This window comes from Sander vitreus, chromosome 8, assembly GCF_031162955.1.
Source record: "Sander vitreus isolate 19-12246 chromosome 8, sanVit1, whole genome shotgun sequence".
Taxonomy (NCBI): Eukaryota; Metazoa; Chordata; class Actinopteri; order Perciformes; family Percidae; genus Sander; species Sander vitreus.
The window spans coordinates 1,707,787-1,731,515 of record NC_135862.1 but is presented as its reverse complement, the minus strand read 5'-3'; the positions used below and the strand labels follow the sequence as shown (position 1 = coordinate 1,731,515).

General features: G+C 42.5%; 1 protein-coding gene and 1 pseudogene across 5 annotated transcripts; both read right to left on the bottom strand.

Annotated features, from left to right (window-relative positions):
• Nucleotides 1-1,208: 1,208 nt before the first annotated feature.
• On the bottom strand, nt 1,209-9,592 carry LOC144521759 (E3 ubiquitin-protein ligase TRIM21-like). Of its 4 annotated transcripts, XM_078256350.1 has the most exons (4): nt 9,494-9,592; nt 4,047-4,093; nt 3,329-3,371; nt 1,210-3,195 (listed from the first exon to the last, which is right to left on the bottom strand). In XM_078256350.1, exon 4 carries the CDS (start codon nt 3,184-3,186, stop codon nt 1,897-1,899), a length of 1,290 nt encoding a protein of 429 aa, XP_078112476.1. In that variant the 5' UTR covers nt 3,187-3,195; nt 3,329-3,371; nt 4,047-4,093; nt 9,494-9,592; the 3' UTR covers nt 1,210-1,896. The 4 variants fall into 4 exon arrangements, with proteins under 4 accessions (XP_078112479.1, XP_078112476.1, XP_078112477.1 ...); XM_078256351.1 differs by lacking the exon at nt 4,047-4,093; XM_078256353.1 differs by lacking the exons at nt 3,329-3,371; nt 4,047-4,093 and having other exon boundaries at nt 1,209-3,195.
• LOC144521642 (uncharacterized) lies at nt 6,895-20,612 on the bottom strand (annotated as a pseudogene). Its single transcript, XR_013502345.1, has 3 exons — nt 20,403-20,612; nt 15,175-16,471; nt 6,895-8,587 (listed from the first exon to the last, which is right to left on the bottom strand). The product of XR_013502345.1 is annotated as an uncharacterized LOC144521642 (transcript).
• Nucleotides 20,613-23,729: the final 3,117 nt, after the last annotated feature.

Below are 23,729 nucleotides of genomic sequence, written 5' to 3'. Positions count from 1 at the left end.
CTTCCTGCGCCTAAAAACTGTTCACACATTGGCAATACAAAGTGATTAATACATGTATAAGCTCCACATAGGACCTTTTTAAGAAACAATAGCTTCAGAATTGTGGAAAAATGTGCCTTTACTTTCACATGATCTCAAACAAGTTATGATAAAACATAAACAACGGTCCTTAAAGTGAGCCTCGATAAGCACCAGAGATGAAAGTCCAGTGTTTTACGGAGGGTAGGTACATCTTATAAGATAAGTCAAAAGCAGCTAAGCAGATCAAATTAATTCAAAAAAGCTAAACTATTAAAATCACAACCCAAGAATGTTATATATCTTCCAAAATATAGATTCAAACTAACTATAGTAATGACTGCACTTTCAAATTGGTTAGAGAAAATATTCAAAATATGAAAACTGAGCATAAACAGCCAAGTAGCGTGATTGTGAAAATGGAAATGGAGAAAGCTGTCTCCATCACAGTGTGCTGAATAATCTGTCAGAAGCTCCTGTTTGCTGTGTACTCATGGTTGTGTCGCGGTCCAGTTGGTCAGTTAGGACAGAAGACAAACAACTTCTCTCAGTTAAGGTGGTTTATTAAAGCTGGAATAATAAGAGGACTTGTATACAAGGATATTCCTGGTTTGAGAAGCCACAGTCAGCGGATTGCTGTTTCTCTGTCTCTCCTTGCCCCAAAAAGAGTACAGTTCAACAGTCACAGTTCAAAATATGTAAAATGTGCAAAATTGTGTTATTTATTGTTTTTGTACATGTAATATGTTTACAAAGTGAAAAAGCCAAAAGTCCCCCCCAAAGGGACTTACCATCTCCAACAGAAAACACTGTTCACAAACTGCTCCAAACAGCTCTATTGTAGTCCAGCCTTTACTTCAGAGACAAACGTGGTCACTTTGTAACACACGTTATAATGCTCGCCTAGCTGCTAGCATGGCACGCCCTCATACTCTGCTTCTGACTGGCTAGTAGTCCTTACCTAGGTACTGTCAGGGCACGCCCTCATACTCTGCTTCTGACTGGCTAGTAGTCCTTACCTAGGTACTGTCAGGGCACGCCCTCATACTCTGCTTCTGACTGGCTAGTAGTTCTTACCTAGGTACTGTCAGGGCCCTCATACTCTGCTTCTGACTGGCTAGTAGTTCTTACCTAGGTCCTGTCAGGGCACGCCCTCATACTCTGCTCCTGACTGGCTAGTAGTTCTTACCTAGGTCCTGTCAGGGCACGCCCTCATACTCTGCTCCTGACTGGCTAGTAGTCCTTACCTAGGTACTGTCAGGGCACGCCCTCATACTCTGCTTCTGACTGGCTAGTAGTCCTTACCTAGGTACTGTCAGGGCATGCCCTCATGCTCTGCTCCTGACTGGCTAGTAGTCCTTACCTAGGTACTGTCAGGGCACGCCCTCATACTCTGCTTCTGACTGGCTAGTAGTCCTTACCTAGGTACTGTCAGGGCACGCCCTCATACTCTGCTTCTGACTGGCTAGTAGTCCTTACCTAGGTACTGTCAGGGCACGCCCTCATACTCTGCTTCTGACTGGCTAGTAGTCCTTACCTAGGTACTGTCAGGGCATGCCCTCATGCTCTGCTCCTGACTGGCTAGTAGTCCTTACCTAGGTACTGTCAGAGATAAAGTGGCCTCAACAAGAGAGAGTCACAATGAATCATGTACATGTTTCATGTCTGTGTGTTCACATTTCGCTGAGTTATGAATCTGAGAAATTACCATTTTAACTTCATTTCCCCTCCTGCAGTATTTTTGCCTCCCTTTATTACCCTCTGGATGAATTGGACAGGATATATTTCTCTACTCAGAATCTAAAGAAATTATATGTAAACTTGTATGGCATTAAAAGAAAGTTAAACTTATTTTTTAATATATCATTTTTGATCTACTTATTGGCTGACAGGAGAGATGATCAGAGGGGCAGAGTTTTTACCACCATACTTAGGACTGGGACTGAAGTATGGGTAGAGTTTCTCAGTGAAGGAGCAGCCAGTAAAGGAGTAGATAAGAGCTGCAGCATCAACGTCATAAAAAGAGACCAGACCCTCCTCATAATCCACAAACACCCCCACCTTCTGGGGCCGAGACTTCAGAGAGAGACGGACTGCAGGGTCATCAAGACCTTTGTACTCATTGTCATTCCTCAACCATATCGCCCAGTAACCATTCTGAGGGCTCAGTGTGATTTTTCCTTTCCTGTTGATTGACTCTCTGACCACTCCTAAATCCCACTCAGTCTTCCCTTTAACCTGAACCTCGTAATAAAATCTTCCTGAAGAGAAACTCTGCTTTGCTAAGACAACAACACAAATATCAAATCTCTCTGGATTGTCTGGAAGATTCTTCCTCACATCACTAAATGTAACTTGTTTCCCATCTTCAGACAGGATGAGCCAGGGATTAGCTGTATCAGGATCAAGAGTCACATCCACGGCATACTGTTGGACCCTCTTCAGATCAGAGTCAGGGAGCAGTTTAATGATCAGTTTACTGAGTTTTTCCTGCTCAGCCACATAGAGCTGCTCCACCTCAGTGTTTCTCTTCTTCAGCTCAGAGATTTCCTGTTTCAGATCTTTGACGAAGCCTTCAGCCAGTTTCTCTGTCCTTCTTGTCTTCTCTTTGATCATTTGGATGAGCTCGGCCTGGCTTCTCTCGACAGACTCCTTCAGAGCGTTTAAGATCTGTCTGTTTGTTTCTTCCTTACTGAGCTCCATTGAGTGTTTGATCTCCTGGATCATCTGCAGAATTTCAGCCTGTGTCTTGGACAGCTCGATCTTCTTAGCTTCATATTCTTCTTTCAGAAGAAAATCATGTTTCTTTTGTTCTGACACCATCCAGGAAATGAAGACACAAATCAGACACGCCAGGAAGAACATCCAGGTTTTCCTCTTGAGTCCTAAGTAGACGTCACGGGGAACTTCTTTTGCTTTCTGTTGAGCTGACTGTCTGAACTGAGCAGCCATCTCAGATATCAAAGTATTGACCTGCACCGCAGGTTTCGTCTTGAAACATTTTCTACAGGTAGGACACTGATAGGGAAGATCAATATCCCAGTGATCAGTGATGCAGGCTTTACAGAAGTTGTGTCCACATGGTATGGCGACTGGATCAGTGAACACATTCAGACAGATGGAGCAGAGAAACTGATCTTTAGTCAGCACACAGCTGGCAGCAGACATATCGGCACTCTGAGGACAAAAGTCAAGGTGTATGTTGCACTTTTAGCTCAATTTGTCGACTGTCATTATGAATGTAAGTAGAGCTAAATCTTGGTGTCAACGCTAGTTATTATACTCAGTAAATATAATCATCTGTACTCACCAGTGTTGGTTAGAGAAAATCCTTAAGAACCCTGTTCAATTTCCTTAACAGAGAAAACAGAAACTGGTCTTGACTGCAGCTCTGCTGAAGGCAAATGTTCAGTTTTATCTGATAATATAAACTAAAGCTTTCCTCCTTCTTGCTCCGCCTCTTACTGCAGCTTTGTACGTGAGCTTTTATCATCAACATAACTTCTGGTAAAAGATTAATTTAATCCCATGGAACATACCATTACAAAAGAGGTCAGTGAAAGATATGGGAAAATGTATTGTATCTTTAGTGCCTTTTATGACCCAACAATGATCCAAAGTTCAGCTCACCAGACACATCGACAAGCTGAGTCAAAGTGTAGTTATGTTTTTTGCAAATTTTAAACAAACAAATGTTTGTAGCTAGCGACCAAAAAAAACAACTTTTGCATATCTAGTCCAACGTAAATGCAATCAGCGCAAAAACCTAAGGTTCTTGTTTGCCACGACGGCACAGAACACACTGAACAGACTCAAGGCACCGACCTCGCCAGACTGTCTGACGGCCGATAATCGGGTTGTGCTTCAGAGCCTTAAGGTTCTTGTTTGCCATGACCCTCTGAGGCTTGAGTCATAACTGCTTGCAGTTATGATTTAATTTGGCAACTGTTGTTATGAAAGGGAATAGAGCTGAATCTTTGTGTCAATGCTGGTTCTTAATTTCAGTAAATATGACCATCTGTACTCACCAGTGTTTATAAGAAAAGATCTGAATGAACTCTTGACACTTCTTGATCTAAAACGGAGAAACTGGTCGTGACTGCAGCTCTGCTCAAGACAAATGTTCTCTTCTCTATGATCATCTGAAATTGAAGCTCTCCTCCTCCTGCCGTGTTGCTCTGCCTAACAAGCTTTTATCACCAGTCATTACAGAGACATAACTCTTGGTAAAAGATTAACGCCAGTAAAAGATTTTCAGAAACAAACTATCTACTATCTAGTGCCTTTATGAGGATGCAACAGTCGTCCAAAGTTCAGCTCACCGTTTCCTCTATATGCGTCATGCGACAAACTATCGGCTATTTTACTTGTTTCAGCATCAGAAAATTATTGATGGCCCTTTATACTCTTTATACTTCGTACTGTCAATTTTTGCACATACCTGCACAAAACTGTAACCTACAGCTCTTTTATTTTTAAAACCAAATATTATAAATATTTTTTATAGAGTTGTTTAAGTGTTTTTTATTTATAAGGCTCTCTGGGTTGCAGAAACGTTGCTTCCTTTTCTCCAACAAAACCGTCCGGATTCTTTCACATAGAAGTCCGTCCACACACAGGTTGTCCTAGGCAGCCAAGGAAGTCGGGGATTGTCTCAGATTTTAAGCTACGTTAAAATCCGTTCACACATTGGCAATATAAAGTGATTAATACATGTATAAGCTCCACATAGGACCTTTTTAAGACACAATAGCTTCAGAATTGTGGAAATATGTGCCATTACTTTCACATGATCTCAAACAAGTTATGATAAAACATCAACAAAGGTCCTTAAAGTGAGCCTCGATAAGCACCAGAGATGAAAGTCCAGTGTATTATGGAGGGTAGGTAAATCTTATAAGATAAGTCAAAAGCAGCTATCCATCCATCCATCCATCTTCATCCACTTATTCGGTGTCGGGTCGTGGGGGCAGCAGCTCCAGCAGGGGACCCTAAACTTCCCTTTCCCGAGCCACATTAACCAGCTCCGACTGGGGGATCCCGAGGCATTCCCAGGCCAGGTTAGAGATATAATCCCTCCACCTAGTCCTGGGTCTCCCCCGAGGCCTCCTGCCAGCTGGACGTCCCTCCACCTAGTCCTGGGTCTCCCCCGAGACCTCCTCCCAGCTGGACGTCCCTCCACCTAGTCCTGGGTCTTCCCCGAGGCCTCTTCCCAGCTGGACGTGCCTCCAGCTAGTCCTGGGTCTTCCCCAAGACCTCCTCCCAGCTGAACGTGCCTGGAACACCTCCCTAGGGAGGCTCCCAGGGGGCATCCTTACCAGACGCCCGAACCACCTCAACTGGCTCCTTTCGACGCGAAGGAGCAACGGCTCTACTCCGAGCTCCTCACGGATAACTGAGCTTCTCACCCTATCTCTAAGGGAGACGCCAGCCAAAACAAAGAGCAGCTAAGCAGATAAAAAAATTCTAAAAGCTAAACAATTAAAAATACAACCCAAGAACTTTATATATCTTCCAAAATATGGATTCAAACTAACTATAGTAATGAATGCACTTTGAAATTGATTAGAGAAAACATTCAGAATATGAAAACTGACCTTAAACAGCCAAGTAGCTGATCTTTCTGTGATTTAAATCCTGTCTGAAGCAACGTCCTCTTACTTTAAAGTTGAGCTGTTCCACAACTTTACTTTCTAATCAGCTTGGTATGAAATTTAACTAATGTGTGAAAATGGAGAAAGCTGTCTCCATCACAGTGTGCTGAATAATCTGTCAGAAGCTCCTGTTTGCTGTGTACTCATGGTTGTGTCGCGGTCCAGTTGGTCAGTTAGGACAGAAGACAAACAACTTCTCTCAGTTAAGGTGGTTTATTAAAGCTGGAATAATAATAAAGCTTGCATACAAGGATCTTTCCAGTTTGAGAAGCCACAGTCAGCGGATTGCTGTTTCTCTGTCTTTCCTCGCCCCAGAAACAGTACAGTTCAACAGTCACAGTTCAATATATGTAAAATGTGCAGGCTATTGTGATTGGTTAATACTAAGGCGGGGGAGGCGGCCGTGGTTTAGACTTTAGTGCTTCCTTGTTGGTGCACAGGCTGGTCCCAGCCTCTTTGCACCCAATCCATCCAATGGTAGAGGACAACACCCTGAAAGAGAGATTTCCTGCTCTTCCTCCCCTCGGGTATTGTTAACTCATTTACAAGGAGGGAGTTAGTTTACTAAGAGGCAGTCAAACTGGTTCAAACCAGTCTGACTGCCTCCCCACCCTTAAAGGGGCGCTATGCAATTTTGGCCATTTCTTTGCTGTTTTCTCCCTTTTTGCTCACAGGTTTCTCTATAGAGCTCCCTCTACAACTTTGTAATAGATATTGGGCAGCTCCTATGTTTACTTGTGTCTGACTCCTCTCTCGGTCAGTCTGTTGTTTCCTCTTTCTCTGTTCCTCCGACAATGCTTTCCTAGCTTTCTGCTTCTTTTTAGCCGGCTCAGCCATGACGATAGTGTGAAAAACTCCATCGCTCCCTTGTTAGCTGGTTCCTGAATGGGCGTATGTGTGCAATGCCGTGAAGCAATTTGTTACCTGGCGAGACCTGATATCACGCGATACTTCCTGATGCTGAGGGCGGCGGCTCACCAGCCAAAAGTTGCAAGGGTGGTTTTTTCGCTCACAGGCACTAGGGGGAAGCGAGACGACCACCCTTCAACCCCAAAAAAGTCATATAACCATTCCAATGACTGCGAAGCTGTTCAGTTAAGGTAAATTAAGCTAAAAATGAATGCATAGTTCCCCTTTAAGTGTCAATGCTTTGAGTGTGTGTATGCAAGCGTCACTATGTGTTATTTTGCCCAGCAACAGCCATTCTTTAAGCCACTCTCTACAGTTTTGGTAAATATTCCTAACAGTTCTACAGACAACTATTACTATATATATAATTTATACTATGTTTTTTTTCCATGCTTAGGCAAGTTCTTCAGTCCCTTTTTTTATTTAATGGATTCACGATGGACATCAGAGATAAAGTGGCCTCAGCAAGAGAGAGTCACAATGAATCATGTACATGTTTCATGTCTGTGTGTTCACATTTCACTGAGTTATGAATCTGAGAAATTACCATTTCAACTTTAATTCACCCCCTGCAGTATTTTTGCCTCCCTTTTTTACCCTCTGGATGAATTGGACTAGGATTTGCTTTCTCTACTCAGAATCTAAAGAAAGTATATGTAAACTTTTATGGCATTAAAAGAAAATTAATCTTTTTTTTAATATATCATTGTTGTTCTACTTAGTGACTGACAGGAGAGATGATCAGAGGGGCAGAGTTTTTACCACCATAGTGAGGTTCGGGACTGAAGAATGGGTAGAGTTTCTCAGTGAAGGAGCTGCCAGTAAAGGAGTAGATAAGAGCTGCAGCATCAACGTCATAAAAAGAGACCAGACCCTCCTCATAATCCACAAACACCCCCACCTTCTGGGGCCGAGACTTCAGAGAGAGAAGGACTGCAGGGTCAGCAAGAGCGAGGTACTCATTGTCATTCCTCAACCATATCGTCCAGTAACCATCCTGAGGGCTCAGTGTGATTTGTCCCTTCCTGTTGACCGACTCTCTGGCCACTCCTAAATCCCACTCAGTCTTCCCCTTAACATGAACCTCGTAATAAAATCTTCCTGAAGAGAAACTCTGCTTTGCTAAGACATAAACACATGTATCAAATCTCTCTGGATTGTTTGGGAGATTCTTCCTCACATCACTATCATGTACTTGTTTCCCATCATCTGACAGGATGAGTTTAGGATTAGCTGTATCAGGATCAAGAGTCACATCCACTGCAGACTGCTGGACCCTCTTCAGCTCGACCCAAACCAGCTTCTTCCTCTGTTCACTGAGCGTCTCCTCCAGCTGAGTCACAGCTTTCACCACTGTCCCCTCATATGAAGGTGGACGGACGTTGACTTCTGTCCAGTCCTTGGTGGGTGGAGCAGCGTTCAGGGAGGTGAAGCTCTGGAGGAGGTGGAGGTGGTCTTCAGACTGTGAGAGCTGCTCCACCTCAGTGCTTCTCTTCTGCAGCTCAGAGATTTCCTGTTCCAGCTCTGTTTCTCTGTTGTTCTCTGCTTCTCTTGGATCATCTCGACGAGCTCGTCCAGGCTTCTCTCAACAGACTCCTTCAGAGCAGTGAAGATCTCAACACCTTCTGCTATCTCTCTGTCAGCATCTTCATCACTGAGCTCCACTGAGTGTTTGATCTCCTGAATCTTCAGTCGTCTCTTCTGGATCATCTGCAGAATTTCATCCCCTGTCTTCCACAGTTCAGCTTTCTTTGCTTCATATTCTTTCTTCTGAGGACCAACAAGACACTTCTTTTGGTCTGAAACCATCCAGGCTATGAAGACACACATCAGACACAGCAGGAAGAACATCCAGGTCCTTCTTTTGGTTCCTGAGTAGACGTCACGCGGAACTTCTTTTTGTCCAGGCAATTGTTGCTCTGAACTGCTGCTGCTGCTGGCTTCCTGTTGAGTTGACAGTCTGAACTTAGCAACCATCTCAGAGATTAGAAAGTACTGACCTCTAGCTCAAGTTTCATGTTGAAAGCTCAAGTTTCATGTTGAAACAGGAGATGTCTCTTACGTTCTAAAACCAGCCTCTGGAGACTCCACCAGCTGACTTCTCTATTGGCTGTTGAAACAGGAGACGTCTCTTACGTTCTAAAACCAGCCTCTGGAGACTCCACCAGCTGACTTCTCTATTGGCTGTTGAAACAGGAGATGTCTCTTACGTTCTTTAACCAGCCTCTGGAGACTCCACCAGCTTACTTCGCTGTCAGCGCTTGGACACTAATGAGCCAGAGGTAGCTCACTAGCCTAATTTTCATCTATTGTCCCTGGCCAGTTTGAAAATGTCCACCTCTCTTTCATCAGCCACATTTTCCAGAAGATGTGTCTCCAACTCTTCCTCTGCTCTCACATATATTGTGTAATATTATGAAATAATATGATTTTCAAACTTTTGACTGCTTTCTTTAATAACTACATAACACAATACTTGTACTTTTACTTTCAGTACATTTTAAAATGTACTTAAGTACAAAAATGTTTGAATACTTTAGTAATTCCACTTTAGTGTGGTGCTTAAAGAGCACTACAACTTCTACTAAAGTCACTTTTTTGATAGAGCACTTGTAATTTTACTCAAGTCTGGATCTCTAGTACTTTATACATGTCTGGCTCTCACATATGTTGTGTAATATACAACAAGCTGTCACCACATTATTAATAATCTTTACAGCCGATACTCAGATGGGGTGCGGTATATTTTAATCTGCAAACAACAGCAACTACAGAGACAACACGTTGAGGCTGAGAGGAAAGAGTTTGGCTACGTACCGAAGTGTGTCACAGTTATATAAGTTGTAAAACGTCAATTGTCTGCCTTTTATAAGAAATACATTCATGTGTGCTTTCTCTCTCAGTGTACTCACCAGTGTTTGGCGGAGATTCGGCTGCTGGATTCAGTTGAATGTTTCTTTCGAGAGAAACAGAGACTTGTCTCAACAGCTTTGCTGTAGCTCAGAAAACCACCTGCATTTCAGGAAATGTGACATTCCAACCATTGGTGGGGCATTGTGAGGGAGAGATGTTAACGCCTAGCTTGACATAACTTTAACCCTTGTGTTGTCTTCCATTGGACCCATGCACACAGGTCCTTCCGGGTCAAAACTAAAAATCAACACTTTCTGACGTTTTTGTCCCTTTTTTCGACACTTTTTTGCCGTTGAACACTTCTTTTCACTAGACTACCATGTATAAAGACCACCAACACCAACTTTTTATTAGTTATAGACTTATTTTTGGAATTCATGGTCAATAAACCTAATGTATATGAAAGTTCAGAGAGGATACTGTTATGAAAAAATGTCTTTTTCATATGCTAAAAAAATTGAACAAAACACCCAAAATTCAATGAAAGTAGAGATCCGATCTCTTGTTGTACTTGCGAAGGGCGTAGTTAAAAACAAATCCATATTTCTAAAATAGACATTTATAAAACATCAACACAAGGGTTAAAACAAGATGAGCTTATGTTTCCTCTTCTGTCTTCTACAATGGAAGTGTACAGCAGTCAAAAGAACAAACAAGTACAAACAGGCAACACAACAAAAGTTATGATTTGCAGAAACAGACGCTATCCTAAATGTCTTTTTTAAGAATCCAAAGTTTAACTAAACAGTTCCTCTACATCTGTCATATGATTAGCTATAATGACAATGATGCATTTCATTTGTACAGGGCTTTAAAATATACTCAAAGGCCCTTTACATACAAACAAAGACAGAAACAGTAAAAGTAACAGTAGGTTTACTGCCCCTAATGTCGGTGATGGTTTCGGGGCTGTACTGTATATGCTGAGCATGACCCATGTGTTTTAAATGGCTCTTCTTTGAGCTCATATGTTGTTATTTCCACATGTTTTGAATATAGATGATTTATGATGACATGAGGAGATCCTGTGAAGGACGGACTCACCAGAATCAGTTCACCTGTCAACAGTGTTGGGCAAGTTACTTCCAAAATGCAATACATTAAAGATTAGTTACTGTCATTAGAAGGTAATTAGTTATAATACAATATTTCTGCCCATTGGCGATTTTAGACCCTTTTTAGGGGGGACCAAGTACTTTAAGTTAGAGTTTGCAATATTGTCTGTTAGTGACAGAGGACAAACAATTACAGTAGTAGTAGTATGTTCCCTGTGTACAGCAGTAGTAGTAGTGTGTGTTCCCTGTGTACAGCAGTAGTAGTGTGTGTTCCCTGTGTACAGCAGTAGTAGTAGTGTGTGTTCCCTGTGTACAGCAGTAGTAGTAGTGTGTTCCCTGTGTACAGCAGTAGTAGTAGTATTTTCCCTGTGTACAGCAGTAGTAGTAGTATGTTCCCTGTGTACAGCAGTAGTAGTGTGTGTTCCCTGTGTACAGCAGTAGTAGTAGTATTTTCCCTGTATACAGCAGTAGTAGTAGTATGTTCCCTGTGTACAGCAGTAGTAGTGTGTGTTCCCTGTGTACAGCAGTAGTAGTAGTATTTTCCCTGTATACAGCAGTAGTAGTAGTGTGTTCCCTGTGTACAGCAGTAGTAGTGGTGTGTGTTCCCTGTGTACAGCAGTAGTAGTCGTGTGTTCCCTGTGTACAGCAGTAGTAGTGTGTGTTCCCTGTGTACAGCAGTAGTAGTATGTGTTCCCTGTGTACAGCAGTAGTAGTATGTTCCCTGTGTACAGCAGTAGTAGTAGTATGTTCCCTGTGTACAGCAGTAGTAGTAGTATGTTCCCTGTGTACAGCAGTAGTAGTCGTGTGTGTTCCCTGTGTACAGCAGTAGTAGTGTGTGTTCCCTGTGTACAGCAGTAGTAGTAGTATGTTCCCTGTGTACAGCAGTAGTAGTAGTATGTTCCCTGTGTACAGCAGTAGTAGTAGTATGTTCCCTGTGTACAGCAGTAGTAGTAGTATGTTCCCTGTGTATAGTAGTAGTAGTAGCATGTTCCCTGTGTACAGCAGTAGTAACCCAGTCAAGGAAAGGGTTAACAGAAACGTAGTGTTGGCCAATCAGAGGAGGTCGTGCCAGACTCCCGCCTTTGGCTGAGTCTCTATCTGATCTGTCAGACGGAGAGCAGGAGACGGCTGTGAAGATTAACGTTGGTATCCCCAGAGAAGACGTTGGTCATTTCATGGCGCAGATTGTAACCAATAATAATCAATGCTGAATGTTGTGTCAAACTGGTCGTTATTACTGAGACTTATAAAGTGTCAGGTTTAGTTCCATCATAGTGTCAAAAAACATTAGCTGATGTTGTTGTTCAGTAGCTCAGAAGTTACTACTAAATTACTGATATAGCAGCTGGGGGCGGGGGGTACAGACCCTGTATCCGTGTCACATTCTCATTAGGGGCTGAGCCCCCCTAAAGGTCTGATCCTAGCATCGCCCCTGATACTGCCTCTGAATAGTAACGCTTTACACTACTTTTGTGTTATTTCCATTATTATAACCGCTGCAGGTAGCTAATCATCATTTATTTATTCACATATAAACATTGCTGAGCTCCTTACCTTACATCACTCCTCCAGGACCCTTAGATCATCCAATCAGTTCCTTTTAGCTATTCCTCAGTCTCAGCAGTAGTGGAAGAAGTATTTAAATCCTTTACTTCAGTAAAAGTACTAACACCACGCTGTAAAAAATACTCTGTTACAAGTGAAAGTCCTGCATTGAAAATGTTCCTTCAGTAAAAGTCTGTACGTATCATCAGGAAAATGTAGAAAAAGTATTAAAAGTAAAAGTACTCAATGCAGTAACGAAACTGGAAATGATCAAAACAATACTGTCGAAGTGTTTAATCATCTAATCATAATCATTTTTTTCACAATATTTATAAACTTCATATATTTTTGTGCAAACATTGTAATGCGTAAAGTAACTAGCAACTAAAGCTGTCAGAATAATGTAGTGGAGGGTGCCCGGGTAGGTCACTTGGTAGAGCGCGCGCCCATATATAGAGGTTCACTCCTCGACCCAGCGGCCACGGATTCAACTCCAACCTGCGGCCTTTTGCTGCATGTCATCCCCCCCCGCCCCCTTTCATGTCTTCAGCTGTTCTATAAACAAAGGCCAAAAAAATATTGTTGTACTTTTTCAAATGAAGATATTATTTTTTTTGATCAGGATTTATCATCTAAAACAAACCTCTAGAACAGCCTTTTTTTTCATCTACGTAACATTGCCAAAATCAGGAACATCCTGTCTCAAAATGAGCTCTTATGATTAGATGATTAAACACTCGACAGCTCCCAGTCTGGGTTCAGGAGCCAGAGTCTTCAGCTACCAGGCTCCTCTCCTGTGGAACCAGCTCCCAGTCTGGGTTCAGGAGCCAGAGTCTTCAGCTACCAGGCTCCTCTCCTGTGGAACCAGCTCCCAGTCTGGGTTCAGGAGCCAGAGTCTTCAGCTATCAGGGCTCCTCTCCTGTGGAACCAGCTCCCAGTCTGGGTTCAGGAGCCAGAGCCTTCAGCTATCGGGCTCCTCTCCTGTGGAACCAGCTCCCAGTCTGGGTTCAGGAGCCAGAGTCTTCAGCTACCAGGCTCCTCTCCTGTGGAACCAGCTCCCAGTCTGGGTTCAGGAGCCAGAGTCTTCAGCTACCAGGCTCCTCTCCTGTGGAACCAGCTCCCAGTCTGGGTTCGGGGCAGACGCCGTCACCACATTTAAGAGTAAACTGAAAACCCTCCTCATTTGATGAAGCTTATAGTTAGGGAGCGTAATAGAGTAGAGAGAGGCAGGCCAGTACAGCCCGGTCCGGTTGGGGGAGAGTTCTAGCCCGACCAGGGTCCTCTCCTTAACCTGTCTCTCTTAGTTTCGCTCACAAATATCACTGATAACTTTTTTGTTTTTTCCAAACTTTATTTAGCATTTCTTTTTAAAATAAGAAAAACAAAGACAATACAAATCCAACATGCAACCAAACAAACATGTTAATGTCAACCCCCTGCTCCCACAATGCTTTAGATCAGTGTTTCTCAAATATAGGGTACATGTCCTCCTAGGGGTACTCTGGAGGACTGCAGGGGGGTACGTGTCCCCCTAGTGGGTACTCTGGAGGACTGCAGGGGGGTACGTGTCCCCCCTAGGGGTACTTTGGAGGACTGCAGGGGGGTACGTGTCCCCCTAGGGGTACTTTGGACGACTGCAGGGGGTACGTGTCCCTCTAGTGGTACTCTGGAGGACTGCAGGGGGTACGTGTCCCCCTAGGGGTACTCTGGAGGACTGCAGGGGGTACGTGTCACTCTAGTGGTACTCTGGAGGACTGCAGGGGGTACGTGTCCCCCTAGGGGTACTTTGGACGACTGCAGGGGGTACGTGTCCCTCTAGTGGTACTCTGGAGGACTGCAGGGGGTACGTGTCCCCCTAGGGGTACTTTGGACGACTGCAGGGGGTACGTGTCACTCTAGTGGTACTCTGGAGGACTGCAGGGGGTACGTGTCCCCCTAGGGGTACTTTGGACGACTGCAGGGGGTACGTGTCCCTCTAGTGGTACTCTGGAGGACTGCAGGGGGTACCTGACATTTTTTGCTAAATGTTTTTCAGTAACCAGGCTGTAGTTACTTCTGTCTTCTTCTTTTTTTGTCTCTGTTTTTGAAAGTTTTTTTTTTGTTTTTTTACCTATTCTTGCCTTTCTTCCTGACTTTTTTCTACTGTCGGTTTTTCTTTAGTTTGTCGCTTATTTGAATTTTTTGTCACTTTTGTCGCCCTAGTGTTTACTTCCTTCTTTCTACTGTGTTTTTCTTCTAAGGTTTTATTACTATTTTGGACCTATTCTTGCCTTCCTTCCTTCTTTCTACCGTCTTTTTAAGTTTCTTTTCCCTTTTTTCATCAGCATCTAAATGTTCTCCAGCTCCAAGGCTGTTGTTTAGTAAATCTATTGCTGACATCGCTATATTCTTCCTATTTATATAAACATTTACATGGCTTAAAAACACTGTTCAAAGGGGAACATTATTGAAAAAAGCTTGAGAACCAAGGCTTTCAATGAAAAAAAGCACAGAATACGACAATAAAAACTGTTTCATATCAGATCATCTTCAGTTTAATAACAGAAGGCAAATTAAATCAATACAGCACAATCATTGAGTGAAAATTGTTCAATGAAATCAAAAAAAGGACTCCCAAATTTTTAGGAGCTTTACACATTGCTTTTTTAAGGGGCGGGAATGATAGAACTTACTTCAACAACTGTATAAATGACATAAATGATATTATCTAAATGATTCTTGGGTGGCAGGTGGGGGAATGAGAGGAAGACTTTCTGCCAAAACTACGGATCTGTGGGACCCAGAAAAAGTGTTATCTGGGTATATTATGGTCTTTGGTGAGTGTTTCAAATGAGGCAAATGTTTTCAGTGTGCACCAAATACATTTTTGGTTCAATATCTGTCCATATTTGAAGCTAATGAAAAAGTTTAGGAGGCAGATGAATGGACGTTAATTCCCTTGACTCCAGTAATCTGTGTGTTGTAGTAAGAAGCAAATGTGACAACACTGAAACACTTTGTATACACATTACATCACCACTAATATACACTTAGTACATTAAATAAAAGGGAATCTAGAAAATCAAATAGTTGTTCTACTCAGTGACTGACAGGAGAGATGATCAGAGGGGCAGAGTTTTTACCGTTATCTGGAACAAATGGACTGAAGTATGGGTAGAGTTTCTCAGTGAAGGAGCAGCCAATAAAGGAGTAGATAAGAGCTGCAGCATCAACGTCATAAAAGGAGACCAGACCCTCCTCATAATCCACAAACACCCCCACCTTCTGGGGCTGAGACTTCAGAGAGAGACGGACTGCAGGGTCAGCAAGACGTAGTACTCATTGTCATTCCTCAACACATATCGTCCAGTAACCATTCTGAGGGCTCAGTGTGATTTGTCCCTTCCTCTTGACCGACTCTCTGGCCACTCCTAAATACCAACCAGTCTTCCCTTTAACCTGAACCTCATAATAAAATCTTCCTGAAGAGAAACTCTGCTTTGCTAAGACATTATACCAAGAATCAAATCTCTCTGGATTGTTTGGGAGATCCTTCCTCACATCACCAAATTTAACTTGTTTTCCATCTTCAGACAGGATGAGATTAGGATGTGCTGTATCAGGATCAAGAGTCACATCCACGGCATACTGCTGGACCCTCTTCAGATCAGGCTCATGGAGCAGGTTCTTCTGTTTCCTGAGTTTTTCCTGCTCAGCCACATAGAGCTGCTCCACCTCAGTGTTTCTCTTCTTCAGCTCAGAGATTTCCTGTTTCAGATCTTTGACGAAGCCTTCAGCCAGGTTCTCTATCGTTTTCGGTTTCTCTTTGATCATTTGGATGAGCTCGGCCTGGTTTCTCTCGACAGACTCCTTCAGAGCGTTTAAGATCTGTCTGTTTGTTTCTTCCTTACTGAGCTCCATTGAGTGTTTGATCTCCTGGATCATCTGCATAATTTCAGCCTGTGTCTTGGACAGCTCGATCATCTTAGCTTCATATTCTTCTTTCAGAAGAACAAAATCATATTTTTTTTGTTCTGACACCATCCAGGCCATGAAGACACACATCAGACACGCCAGGAAGAACATCCAGGTCTTCAGTTTGGATCCTGAGTAGACGTCACGGGGAACTTCTTCTGGTATCAGTTTAGCTAACTGTCTGAACTTAGCAGCCATCTCAGAGATCAAAGTATTGACCTCTAGCTCAGGTTTCGTGTTGAAACATTTTCTACAGGTAGGACACTGATAGGGAGCATCAATATCCCAGTGATCAGTGATGCAGGTTTTACAGAAGTTGTGTCCACATGGTATGGTGACTGGATCAGTGAACACATCCAGACAGATGGAGCAGAGAAACTGATCTTCAGTCAGCAGACTGCTGGCAGCAGACATATCGACACTCTGAGGACAAAAAGTGTGAAAAACAAAACTGTGGTTATTATATTAGTCATATGTAACATGTTAAGACTTACAAAAAAGCCTCTTATGTTTGCACCCAATACGTGTGTGTGCCACCCATAGACTGTTAATATTAATGGACAGAGCATATGTGATGTTACCCATTGATTTGTGGAGATCTGCTATGAGTCGTTGAGTTTGTGAGGGAGGAGCTGCTTACACTCTACGTTACGTTACACACTTTCACTGGCAATCTCATCATAGCCACGCCCTAAAACACCCCCTGCTTTATCGCCAATTTTAAAATCAACGAGACCATAATGATCATTCTGTGTTGCAGAAGACTTTGCTGAAGTGAAAACACACAGTGAGACAGGGTCAAAGTTTAAGATGAAAACACAGATAACAGCCAAAAACAAATGTTTAATATCCAGTGTTAGCATGGTTAGCATTGCTAAGCCACTGTCCTGATTGACAGGTCCTAAAGCATCCCCTGCTTTATTGTCTGTTTTAACATAAATGGGAGCATCACTTACTAAATGAACATCATGCTGTGTGAAGAAGACTTGAAACTAGCGATTGAGACCATAAACTCATTATGAAAATGTTTACTGAGGTAATAAATCAAGTGAGAAGTGGGTCACTTTCTCAGAGACTTCTACAGAAATTGACCTCCTTTTGCAACCGCACATGTCCCCCCCTGCTGGACTTCAGGTAGAAAGCAGGTTTAAGGAGTCTCCCCCTGCTGGAATTCAGATAGAAAGCAGGTTTAAGGAGTCTCCCCCTGCTGGACTTCAGATAGAAAGCAGGTTTAAGGAGTCTCCCCCTGCTGGACTTCAGATAGAAAGCAGGTTTAAGGCACTTCTGCATGTGCAGCACTTTGCCAAACCGGATGCTTTGTCCATTAATATTAACAGTCTATGGTGCCACCCCTATACTTTAGCTCCATTCATAACTATTTCAACTTTTCTCATAGACACTTGTGTAAGGCATCGTAGCACTCAGCAGAGAGTTCCTTTTATGGTGACAGTTTTCTAAGAATCTTTCATAACTAATGAACCGTTTATCATTCATCGCTTATCGTTAGTTACACATTTGCACTCTTTTAAATGCCAGGGAAAAATAGTCTAACTCATATCTAACAAATGCTCAGCTGTCTAGAACAATGTCCCATCGGGAGTCTCGCTTTACCAGACCTTCCTATACAGCGCTACAGACGAGGGTCCAGCTAGTCCACACAGCTTTCCTGGATGGGAGAAGAACGTGCTCTGGTTTATTGGTGTTTCTTTAAACCAATCACAATCGTTGTGGGCGGGGCTAAGCTCCAGACGGAGCCACGGTGCCTCTGCTAAATAGTCTCAGGAAGGAACTTGTTTTGGTGGAACGTGTGGACGTTCAAAAGTAGTTTTAGTCGTGCAACAGAAACCTCAGATTGGACAGATAGTCTAGCTAGCTGTCTGGATTTACCCTGCAGAGATCTGAGGAGCAGTTAACCATAGTCCTCAGACATCAGCCGGAGGTTAGAACGCCAACACAAAGAAAGAGGAAGGGGACGGACATCCAGCCGAAAAGAAGGACATCCGGGGGAATTTTCGTCGGCTACGGAGCAATCCCAGAAGTGGAACGTCGAGGAGATGGACCTATACCTCGTCGGTTACCCCAACCCATGGGGAGGTGCGAGGGCCCGTCCATCTCTGTTTGCAGCTTTAATGACTTTATGGTCTCAATTGCTAGTTTCAAGTCTTGTTCACACAGCATGATGTTCATTTAGTAAATGATGGTCTCATTTATTTTAAAACAGACAATAAAGCAGGAAATGCTTTAGGACCTAGCAATCAGGACAGAGGCTTAGCAATGCTAACCATGCTAACACTGTGGACAATAATGGCGTTTTTCCACTGCTAGTACCAGCTCTACTCGGCTCGGCTCGGCTCGACTCGGCCGCGGTTCCTCCGTCGTCCTTTTTCCATTGCAGATTTAGTACCGCCTCATGCGTGAGGCGAGCGTGGCTGGTAGCGCAGCCACAGGAAACGACACACACACAGAACGTGGAAGGTGTGTTGTCGCTGCCAAAGCCAGAAGACACGTTTAGTTTCAAATGAAAAAAAAACACAGCTGGCTAAACTACTTATAGGGTTTGTTCAGGACACCCCCGTCTGTCGCTTTCACGTCACCTTTTGGTATCGCCTCAGCTCGCTGGGAACCTCGACTGAGGTGGTAGTAAATAAAGTACCTGTTAGCAGGTACCAGGGACTTTTTTTCGTAATGGAAAACCAAAAAAGGCGAGTAGAGTCGAGGCGAGTCGAGTAGGTACCACGTCATGGAAAAACGCCATAAAATAGACCTCAAGGTGTTTTTGGCTGTTGGTTGTTTTCTTCTTAAACTTTGACCCTCTCACTCTGTGTTCTGCCGGCCGAGCTAGTGGATGCCTACGCAGTCCCGTTGTGCGTTTGGCTATTACCCTTGTATCGTGCACAAAGTGTTTAATTTGAAATGGCTTTCTCACTCTCACAACAGCCTAATCAAGCCTAAAAGTGTATCTCGTACGTACAAGATGTTATCTTTAACATCTCCTACGTACTAGATCAACTTAAAAGACTAACAGATAAATAAAGGTTTTGGCCAAACAATGGCTACAATTTCTTTCACTTTGCCTTTCAGGGCTTTCGTACATTACATATGTTGTGATCATTTGTTTCATTTTAATTGTATAGGTTTATTTGATAGGGACCATGCATATTTATGAACATTGTTGTATAGAAAACATCATGTAAATATGCCATAATTAGTAAAAATAGCTACTTTTCATCTGCAGTCCCTACGCAGGTGACATAGGACTAACATAGAGACAGCCAGCAGTCATACAGCACTCATTCACTACACATTAAAAGGTACACATAATGGTGACATATACATTGACAAAACAAAACAACAATACATGATGACAAAGACATTATTCATCCACCTCTTTTCAGTGTGAAAGTGAAAGTGTCTGGCTGATGAAATGTGTGACAGTTAGATGTGAGTGCATCTCTGGTTTGTTTTAAGTGAGATTTAATCCTCCTGGTGTCCTCGGGTCACATTTGACCCATTTTCAAAAGGTTTCTATATCAGAAATTTGGGTTTCTTTCAACCAAAATGTCAAACAAATAACATTGATGGTTCTTCACATGTTAAATAAATGATCAGTTCACTACTTTCATTAAATGTGGGTGTTTTATAAAATGTTATAGCATTTGAAAAAAAGAAATGACAAAAGAACATTGAAAAATGTGTCAAATTCCGGGAAACGCAGCAAAAAACTTCTACAAAAACATCGTAAAAAGTGACAAAAAAAACGACAAAAAGGCCGGCAAAAGTGACAAATGTCGAAAAAGAACAACTCAAATTTTTACCCAGAAAAACAAAAAGTTGCATCTTGCACGGTCGACGGGAAGACAACACAAGGGTTAAAGGTGTTGAATGTAGGACCCTCTCTGATTGGGAGGGGCGAGCTATTCCAGTGTTATACCTCCTATTATTGACAATACGTTTTGTCTAGAAGTGGTGCGTCTAAATGGTATCACACACATTACAAACTATAACATTTTTAATCCCATTTAAATATAAAACGTATTTATTCACATTTCTTAGAAAGAGGAAGAAGAGCAGTTTCAGAGAGGAACTTCCTGAGCTTTTGATTTCACACTGGAAACCGGTCAGAAATAAGTCTGTAAAATAGCTTGAGCTAAAGCTAACTGTGACTGAACTCCGTCTAACTAGTTAGAGTTAGTCACTGTCGATTGGTTTTTACCATTTGTTTTCAAGGTCTGTCGCAATTTACAAGTTGTTTTATCAAAAAATATGACTTTCATAGCATAATATATTTATATCAGATTCTGGTGTTAACTTTGAGCCAGTATTTAGTGAGTGTATGTTGTCTCAGTGTACTCACCAGTGTTTGCAGAGATTCTGCTGTTGTTGAGAAAAAGCTGCTGGATTCAGTTGAATGTCTCTTTCAAGAGAAACAGGGAGATTTGCCTCATGTGCAGCCCTGCTGTTGCTCACACTTTTACTTTCATTATTAGGAAATGTGACGTTGCAGCTCTCCTCTTTTCACTGTTGCTCCACCTCTCAGGCTCAACCCTCTGAACACTTTCACTTGCATGTTAACACATGCATAACCACAACCACCCACAGAAAAACAGCTTAGATACATTAGATATAAATCAGAGAAAAACATGACGAAGAAATGGTATAACATGCAGCCCCATTAGCCTGCAACAGTTTACATACATATAGACAAGGACTCCTCCCCACCAGTACACAGATCCCTGTCCAAGCCCCAAACACCACAATATCATTGACCAGTGTAAAACATGCCCTTATTCTGCCCTAAGGCACAGGGAGTCCAAACCGTTTGCCGTATATCCAGTCTATGGTTCAGACAGCAGCCTGTTGTTGTATCATGATACCCACATAAAGTAACCAACGTGATTGGTCAGGCTGTTCTCATGAATGTTTCTGTTTTATTTTCCATTTCCTGTTTTATTTTGAAACTTAACGTCTCGTCTCATTTCAGATCTCTTGTCTTCCTGGTCTTTGTTCTCCTTCCCGCTTGTGTTATTACCTGTCCTCACCCCTATGTGTTGCACCTGTGTCTCATTGTCTCCCGTCTTGTGTATTTAAGTTCAGTCTTTTCTTTACTCCTGTGTGAGATTGGATGTTTTCCTTGCTTGCAGCCTTTTGAGCGGTTTTCCCTGAGTTCCTGAGTTCCTGTTTCCCTTCCCTTCCCTGATTGTTTTGACCATTACCTGTTTTTGGACTTCCCCGTTGGCTATCCTTTCTTGGACACTGTCACCTGTAAGTTTTACTGTGCTTAAATAAAACCAATTAACTTTACTCACCTGAGTCGAGCATTTGTGGGTCCATTTCCTGGTGTGTGTGTGTCACATATAGCTACAAAAAATAGTGCCCGGCATGTTATATGTATTCCACGTATACATATGTCCACAGGGAGTTCATGTCCCGGGTAAACACAAGACTTTCACCCAGGAAATGGGTGTTCATGTCCCAGGAGTGTTTTCATCCAAATCCGCTGAAACCTACGGCAGCTCACGGTGCTCTGTTCCCGGCTTAAAGTCACCTTTTGTCAGCTAAACTTAACTGTCATTGTGACCGATCATCACATGACCAGCAGGCCATCCTACGAATGGGTGTGCATAAGTTCTTGTACGATATAATACAAAGTCGTTTATGAGAATGCCCTGGATTGGTTGATGTCTTCATTACCGGTGCGAAAGCTTAGAAAAACTATTTTTGTTCCAAGAAAGAAATGGCATCACGGTTGCAGCACGGTTAAATGGAACAGAAACTTGTATAACAGGTACGTGTCCACAGGCCAGCGGCATTTCCAGCTTTCCCATACATTGTCTCTGTAAGCAGCTTTGCAATGCATTCTGGTAGCGTTGCAGCAACTTTTGAGAGACATGGCGTCAAGTTTCTCGCTCCTCATTTGCACAAAGTTGACTCACTGCCTCTCGGAAACTCCTAAATAATCTTTTAAACCTACTGTTGTCGATCTAAAGTGAAGACAGATTCAGAAGTTGCAGATTATTTCTCGCATCAAATGTTTGATGTCGAAGATCATCATGGGCCCTATTTTAACGATCTGAGCGCACGGCGATGCAGGTGCGTTTAGGGCGTGTCCAAATCCACTTTTGCTAGTTTGATGGTGGAAAAAAGGGTCCATGCAGGTGTGTTTTGGGCGTAACATGCAATCAACCAATCAGAGATCATCTCCCATTCCCTTTAAAAGCCAGGCGCGTTTGGACCTTGGAGCATTGCTGTTATGATGGAGGATTTGCACCGTAATATTTGTATTTGTAATCTTGTGTGTGTGTGTGTGTGTGTGTGTGTGTGTGTGTGTGTGTGTGTGTGTGTGTGTGTGTGTGTGTGTGTGTAACAAGCATAGTGTGCACGCGCTGTGCACGAGCCTAGGAGCATTTTACTAATGCTCTGTTAAAATAACAATGAGATGCTGCGTTATTGACTTTAGACCAGGTTTTTGTTGGTCAATGGTGCCATCACTTCCCACTGCCTCAAGATAGCAATACGCCCCTACAACGCTCTTCACAAGTTAAATAAATGATCAGTTCACTACTTTCATTGATTTTGGTTGTTTTAGTCAATTTAATAGCATTTGAAGAAAAAACAATTGATAAAAGAACGTTAAAAAAAGTGACGCAAATGTTTAAAAAGTGACAAAAATTACAACAAAAGTGACAAAAATGTTAATAAAGTGTCAAAACAGTGACACAAATGTCAAAAAAGTGACAAAAGTGACAAATGTCCCCAAAGAAAAGCTTTAAAAATTTGGGAAAAAACCCACAAAAACTGCAAAAGGCTCCGATAAAGTCGAGAAACGTTGAAAAAAGTGACAAAAACATCGGGGAAAGCCACAAAAGTGTCGAAAAAGACGACCAAAACATTTTGGACCCAGAAAAACCAAAAGTTGCAGGTCGACGGGAAGGCAACACACTTCATTAAGAGGAGAGGCAGCAGCACACAGACCGGTATAAAACCAACTTTCATGTTACGTTAAAGTGATCAACACATAAATGCATCAATAATTATAATACAATCATTTAAAATAGATTATTCTGAAGAATGAGTACATTTACGTTTGGTACTTTAAGTTTATTTTGCGGCCGATACTTTTGTACTTTTTGAATGCAGGTTTTTATTTCTGCACTGAAGCTTTAGTACTTTTACTAAAGTAAACGATCTTAGTCTAGTAAAGAGTACTGCTTCCACCTCTGATGATAACATGATGTGCATGTGTCGGCCCCGAGACTTTGAGCCCGTTTCCTCAGCCTTCTGAGTTAAATGAGATTCTGATAACAGAAACCAAATGAAGCTGAGAAAACACTGTAAGAGCAGTCTTTAATCTTCTGTCCCTCCCTCCGTCTCGCCTCGTCTCGGCTGTATTTACCAGAGGAGAGCTGAGGAAGAGGAGCAGAGGAGAGCAGAGACATGAAGTCGCTGCCACCTAGTGGACAGAACAGAGGACAGCAGACACATTGGGAAGATGTCTTTTCACATTCAATCAAAGGTGTAACAGACCCAACTCTCTTAACTGTATATATAAGACATTTAGGACCAACATATAAACCCAATCACAATGTTTGTTTCGAATAACTTTCGGGTAGAAAACTCCTGCCCCGTACTCTCATCTCCTTCATCTAAAGTTTTGCAGAGAGAGACAAAAACACACCAAACC